This window comes from Rana temporaria, chromosome 2 (assembly GCF_905171775.1).
Source record: "Rana temporaria chromosome 2, aRanTem1.1, whole genome shotgun sequence".
Classification (NCBI taxonomy): domain Eukaryota; kingdom Metazoa; phylum Chordata; class Amphibia; order Anura; family Ranidae; genus Rana; species Rana temporaria.
The window spans coordinates 1,255,946-1,263,312 of NC_053490.1; the positions used below are offsets into that span (position 1 = coordinate 1,255,946).

At 50.9% G+C, this 7,367-nt stretch overlaps 1 protein-coding gene across 1 annotated transcript; it reads right to left on the reverse strand.

Moving 5' to 3' along the window:
• Positions 1-3,233: 3,233 nt before the first annotated feature.
• Positions 3,234-4,407, reverse strand: LOC120928447 (olfactory receptor 52E8-like). The gene has a single exon (XM_040339547.1). It carries the CDS (start codon positions 4,342-4,344, stop codon positions 3,313-3,315), a length of 1,032 nt encoding a protein of 343 aa, XP_040195481.1. The 5' UTR covers positions 4,345-4,407; the 3' UTR covers positions 3,234-3,312.
• Between the last annotated feature and the right edge of the window lie 2,960 nt (positions 4,408-7,367).

Genomic DNA, 7,367 nt, shown 5'->3' on the forward strand with positions numbered 1-7,367 from the left:
CATTTGGAGTGTTCGCAGGTTCTGGTGCGAACCGAACAGGGGCGTGTTTGGCTCATCCTTAAAGGGGACGGACGGCTTATTGATGGAGGTTGGAAGGGAAGTCTTATTGATGGAGGTGGAGGAAGGAAGGATTATTGATGGAGGTGGAGGAGGGAAGGCTCATTGATGGAGGTGGAGGAGGGAAGGCTCATTGATGGAGGTGGAGGAGGGAAGGCTCATTGATGGAGGTGGCGGAGGGAAGGCTCATTGATGGAGGTGGAGGAGGGAAGGCTCATTGATGGAGGTGGAGGGAAGGCTCATTGATGGTGGTGGAGGGAAGGCTCATTGATGGAGGTGGGGAGGGAAGGCTTATTGGTGGAGGTGGGGAGGGAAGGCTCATTGATGGAGGTGGGGAGGGAAGGCTCATTGATGGAGGTGGGGAGGGAAGGCTCATTGATGGAGGTGGGGAGGGAAGGCTTATTGATGGAGGTGGGGAGGGAAGGCTCATTGATGGAGGTGGGGAGGGAAGGCTTATTGATGGAGGTGGGGAGGGAAGGCTCATTGATGGAGGTGGGGAGGGAAGGCTTATTGATGGAGGTGGGGAGGGAAGGCTCATTGATGGAGGTGGGGAGGGAAGGCCCATTGATAGAGGTGGGGGAGGGAAGGCTCATTGATGGAGGTGGGGAGGGAAGGCTCATTGATGGAGGTGGGGGAGGGAAGGCTCATTGATGGAGGTGGAGGAGGGAAGGCTCATTGATGGAGGTGGAGGAGGGAAGGCTCATTGATGGAGGTGGAGGAGGGAAGGCTCATTGATGGAGGTGGAGGGAAGGCTCATTGATGGTGGTGGAGGAAGGCTCATTGATGGAGGTGGGGAGGGGAGGCTTATTGGTGGAGGTGGGGAGGGAAGGCTCATTGATGGAGGTGGGGAGGGAAGGCTCATTGATGAAGGTGGGGAGGGAAGGCTCATTGATGGAGGTGGATGAGGGAAGGCACATTGATGGAGGTGGGGATAGAAGGCTCATTGATGGAGGTGGGGGACGGAAGGCTCAGTGATGGAGGTGGGGGACGGAAGGTTCATTGATGGAGGTGGGGGACGGAAGGCTCATTGATGGAGGTGGGGATAGAAGGCTCATTGATGGAGGTGGGGAGGGAAGGCTCATTGATGGAGGTGGGGAGGGAAGACTCATTGATGGAGGTGGGGAGGAAAGGCTCATTGATGGAGGTGGGGAGGGAAGGCTCATTGATGGAGGTGGGGAGGGAAGGCTCATTGATGGAGGTGGGGAGGGAAGACTCATTGATGGAGGTAGGGAGGAAAGGCTCATTGATGGAGGTGGGAGGGAAGGCTCATTGATGGAGGTGCGGAGGGAAGGCTCATTGATAGAGGTGAGGAGTGAAGGCTCATTGATGGAGGTGGGGAGGGAATGCTCATTGATGGAGGTGGGGAGGGAAGGCTTATTGGTGGAGGTGGGGAGGGAAGGCTCATTGATGGAGGTGGGGAGGGAAGGCTCATTGATGAAGGTGGGGAGGGAAGGCTCATTGATGGAGGTGGATGAGGGAAGGCACATTGATGGAGGTGAGGGTAGAAGGCTCATTGATGGAGGTGGGGAGGGAAGACTCATTGATGGAGGTGGGGAGGAAAGGCTCATTGATGGAGGTGGGGAGGGAAGGCTCATTGATGGAGGTGGGGAGAGAAGGCTCATTGACAGAGGTGAGGAGGGAAGGCTCATTGATGGAGGTGGGGAGGGAATGCTCATTGATGGAGGTGGGGAGGGAAGGCTCATTGATGGGGGTGGGGAGGGAGGGCTCATTGGTGGAGGTGGGGAGGGAAGGCTCATTGATGGAGATGGGGAGGGAAGGCTCATTGATGGAGGTGGGGAGAGAAGGCTCATTGATGGAGGTGGGGAGGGAAGGCTCATTGATGGAGGTGGGGGAGGGAAGGCTCATTTGGTTTGAGGTGCACACCCTAATGCATTAGGCTGCGCACGCCTATGACAATCGTAGAAATGAGCATAGCACTCTGCACCACCAGAGTGAAATCCAACTGGACCTGCAAACGTGTGGCCAGGGTATTGTGATTACAGTTATAAAATTGGATCAATTTAACTTAATCTCTGTGGATATGGTGATCCCATTTACCTGCAATAGACCTCTAAGGCCTCGTACACACACGATAGGATAGCCAGAGGACAACGCTCTGAAAGACCGTTTTCATCGGTCAAAGCCGATTGTGTGTGGGCCCCATAGGTTATTATAAAAAAATAGGAACTTGCTTTAAAATGTAACCGATGGATGCCTAACCGGTAGGTCAAAACCGATCGTTAGTATGCAAAACCATCGGTTAAAAACCCGCGCTTGCTCAGAATCAAGTCGACACATGCTTGGAAGCATTGAACTTAGTTTTTTTCAGCACGTCGTTGTGTTTTACGTCACCGCGTTCTGACACGATCGGTTATTTAACCTATGGTGTGTAGGCGTGATGGACCATCAGTCAGCTTCATCGGTTAACCTAAGACAGCGGTCCTTCAGACCTTTGTCCTCTGGCTATCCTATCGTGTATAAGAGGCCTAAGAGTTCAGTTCTCTTCGTCATTTTCAGCTGTGTGCCGGAAAACAAATGTCTTATTGAACCGAATGTGCATGGATGATGAGACAATTGTAGTCTTGTTCTTCCAGGACCTGGTGAGGCACCTCCTGATCTCTTTCACCCCCAGTCCATAGCTGAAGGAATTAAAAGAAACTGATAACAATAACCCTCATCATAACCCTAACTGCCCACTAAAGCCCCATACACACGATCAGGATTTCCAATGGGAAAAAAACTCTCGGAAATTCAGACGGGAAAATTGAGAATTCCCAACCAAAAACTCCCATCTGACTTTTCCTGTCGGGAATTCCAACCTTGTGTACGGGGGTTTAGATTTCAGTTCTCTTCTTTTTTTTTTGAGGAGACTCAGAAAACAAATGTCTTGTTGACCCGAATGTGCATGGATGATGATGAGACAATCGTAGTCTTGTTCCTCCAGGACCTGGTGAAGCACCTCCTGATCTCTTTCACCCTCAGCCCATAGATAAAGGGATTGAGAGAAGCTGATAAGAATAACCCTAACCGCCCACTAAGATTTCAGTTCTCTTCTTTTTTTTTTGCCAAGACTCGGAAAACGAATGTCTTGTTGACCCGAATGTGCAGGGATGATGATGAGACAATCATAGTCTTGTTCCTCCAGGACTTGGTGAGGCACCTCCTGATCTCTTTCACCCCCAGTCCATAGATAAAAGAATTGAGAGAAGCTGATAACAATAACCCTCACCACAACCCTAACCGCCCACTAAGATTTCAGTTCTCTTCTTTTTTTTTTGCCAAGACTCGGAAAACGAATGTCTTGTTGACCCGAATGTGCATGGATGATGATGAGACAATCGTAGTCTTGTTCCTCCAGGACCTGGTGAGGCACCTCCTGATCTCTTTCACCCCCAGCCCATAAATAAAGGGATTGAGAGAAGCCGGTATCATGAGATAGAGCGCGTTAAACAGGTTCTGAATGTCGTAGGAAACGTACGTATGCATGCGGTACACAACGGAGGATATCAGCGCAGACAGGTAAATAATCATGGCCACTGTGAGATGTGCTCCACAGGTGTGTAAGGCTTTGTGACGGGCTTTCCCAACAGCGATCTTCATGGCTGTGTAGACAATGGTGGAGTAGGACAGCAGAAGAAGACTGACATCGACAACGGTGACCAGGATCCGAACCATGAGGCCTACAGCTTGCTGTTGGGAGATATCTTCACAGGCAAGGCTCAGAAGCCCCATGTTCTCACAGACAAAGTTCAGAATGACGTTGGATCTACAGAAACGGACGCTGGAAGTCAGTACCACCATTGGAGAAACGAGGAGGACACTCCGCACCACCCCAATCAGAGCCAACTGGACCAGCAAACCCGTGGTCATGATATCGTTGTATCGTAAAGGTCGACAGATAGCTATGAACCTGTCCAGGGCCATCGAGAGGATAACGCCGGACTCAAAAATGGCCATGAAGTATATGTAGAACATTTGGCTGAGACAACCGGACAACGTGATCTGGTTACTATTAAAGGACAAACCGAGGAGGAACTTTGGCAGGACGGCAGTTGTGGAGGAGATATTGACAGCGAAGAGGAGGTTCACGAGGAAGTACATGGGGGAGTGGAGGCTCGGTTCAACGAAAACCCGATGAATGATGAGGATGTTTCCAGATAAGATCACCACATAGATAAACATGAATGGAATCATCAATAATTTCCGGTATTTTATTACGCCGGGAAACCCAAAGAGGACGAATTCTGTGTAAGAAATGGTGGTCTCGTTTTGGGTCAGTCCTTCCATGGTGGAAATAATGAAGCCTTCAGATCAAGTGAAGGAAATGGCTCAATGAATTCTCTAGGAAACCCAGAAAGGACGTTTTCTGTGTGGGAAATGAATGCCTGGCTTTGGGTCCATCCTTCCATTCTAAATTCACGGAACTCTCATGTTGGCATCACTGGAGACATTCAAGTTTTGTCCTTTATCATAGAAAACAGAAATGTATATATAAGACGGAATATTGATACCATGAACAAGTAGTCGAGGATAAAAGTGAGTGAGGAAACTATAGATAATATTTTATTGATGGGTGGGCCCATTGTGGTGAGATCTCTGCACTGTGTTGCTGACTCTGAACACCCGCTGTGCCCATTATGAGGGGTTCCCACCATCCCTGTGCTGAGTTCCCGGGTCGGTACACCCGCTGTGCCCATTATGAGGAGTTCCCACCATTCCTGTGCTGAGTTCCCGGGTCTGTACACCCGCTGTACCCATTATGAGGGGTTCCCACCATCCCTGTGCTGAGTTCCCGGGTCTGTACACCCACTGTGCCCCATTATGAGGGGTTCCCACCATCCGTGTGCTGAGTTCCCAGGTCTGTACACCTGCTGTGCCCCATTATGAGGGGTTCCCACCATCCCTGTGTTGAGTTCCCGGGTCTGTAACCCGCTGTGCCCATTATGAGGGGTTCCCACCATCCCTGTGCTGAGTTCCCGGGTCTGTACACCCGCTGTGCCCATTATGAGGGGTTCCCACCATCCCTGTGCTGAGTTCCCGGGTCTGTACACCCGCTGTGCCCATTATGAGGGGTTCCCACCATCCCTGTGCTGAGTTCCCGGGTCTGTACACCCGCTGTGCCCATTATGAGGGGTTCCCACCATCCCTGTGCTGAGTTCCCGGGTCTGTACACCCGCTGTGCCCCATTATGAGGGGTTCCCACCATCCCTGTGCTGAGTTCCCGGGTCTGTACACCCGTTGTGCCCCATTATGAGGTGTTCACACCATCCCTGTGCTGAGTTCCCGGGTCTGTACACCCGCTGTGCCCATTATGAGGGGTTCCCACCATCCCTGTGCTGAGTTCCCGGGTCTGTACACCCGCTGTGCCCATTATGAGAGGTTCCCACCATCCCTGTGCTGAGTTCCTGGGTCTGTACACCCGCTGTGCCCCATTATGAGGGGTTCCCACCATCCCTGTGCTGAGTTCCCGGGTCTGTACACCCGCTGTGCCCATTATGAGGGGTTCCCACCATCCCTGTGCTGAGTTCCCAGGTCTGTACCCCCCGCTGTGCCCATTATGAGGAGTTCCCACCACCCCTGTGCTGAGTTCCCGGGTCTGTACACCCCGCTGTGCCCCATTATGTGGGGTTCCCACCATCCCTGTGCTGAGTTCCCGGGTCTGTACACCCGCTGTGCCCATTATAAGGGGTTCCCACCATCCCTGTGCTGAGTTCCCGGGTCTGTACACCCGCTGTGCCCATTATGAGGGGTTCCCACCATCCCTGTGCTGAGTTCCCGGGTCTGTACACCCGCTGTGCCCATTATGAGGGGTTCCCACCATCCCTGTGCTGAGTTCCCGGGTCTGTACACCCGCTGTGCCCATTATGAGGGTTCCCACCATCCCTGTGCTGAGTTCCCGGGTCTGTACACCCGCTGTGCCCATTATAAGGGGTTCCCACCATCCCTGTGCTGAGTTCCCGGGTCTGTACACCCGCTGTGCCCATTATGAGGGGTTAATTTTGTTTATTGAAAATCTTACAAACAACAACATATACAATAAAACCATAATAAATAAGTAAAACATATTTACAAAATAATTGAATATAAATACAAACAGAAAGAACAAGAACAAAATAAACATAATCCCTACGAAAAGCCAGACTAAGGAACATCACCGTCACCATGCATGTAGCCTTTTATCAAAAATATGCTTGATCTGAAAATCTAGGGGAGTGAAGCAAGGATAGAAAGAAAGCCGCACCCCCCGAGATCAACAGGCAGCAGCTACAGAGTCCTGATATTCCTCCACGCCTTTATCCAGGCCTCCTGCTGCCACCTGTTTTTCTCAAGACCCAGAATCTTCCTAACCTCACCCAGAATATCCTGCACCACCACATCGACAGGGAGGATTTTACTCCGTAAGGATACCTGACACCGTGCACTCCATTATGAAAAAAACGGACTACTAGACTAACTAAAAAAAGTGTTTCCAAATCATAATCCCGATGAGTCTGGAATGCCCCATACACCCACTCTGCATAACTCATATGGGGGAGGAAGGGTATACTCAGAGCCCTCCCCACCCTCTTGTACACCTCTATATTGAAAGGGCACTGAAGCAGAAAGTGATCCATGGACTCCACCACTCCTCCACACTCAATTCTCGGGCAGCCCCGATCACTTATGGAAAGAAACTTCAAGTTGCCCTTTACATATAGTTTTCCATGAAAGCCAAGCCAAGTCTGATCCCTAAACTTCATTGGGATTCTCTCCAAATTAATCAATCGCAAACCCGCCCCCAAAACCAGGCTTGGGCAATCCCTTAAGGCCAGTGGCTCGCAAAAAGCAAAGCTCATGATCCGCTTCTCAAGAAGTTTCCTTGGAAGGGATGTGACTTCTCCTGCTGTTACTTGCCACTGCCGAAGCATTTTCAAACACGGGGCAACATAAGCCGGGAGCTTGTCATGCTTGACCCTCAGGCTTTTCACTGGCCCACCATTTTCCCAGTCTCGCAGAAAGGGCCTAAACCAGGACTGGAAAATACCAACCCACCCAGACGGTCTCTCTGCCAACATATTACCAAGATTGTACTTCACAAACATCAGAGAGAAAAAGACTACAGGGCTGATCATCCCTAGACCACCCTCCCGCCTAGGAAGGTAAGTCACATTCCTTTATTCTGTTCCCCCATAACAGCTGGAAGAAACAACTATAGATCCTGGTATAGAGAGAAACCGGCAAAATGCAAACAAAACTGACATACAGAAAAATCGGAATCAGGTAAGTCTTGATCAGGTCAACCTTTTCCCTCAAGGAAAGCCGCCAACCCT

Excerpts from the sequence above, each read along its gene's own strand:
- LOC120928447 (XM_040339547.1), bottom strand. The coding sequence starts at position 4,344 with ATGGAAGGACTGACCCAAAACGAGACCACCATTTCTTACACAGAATTC.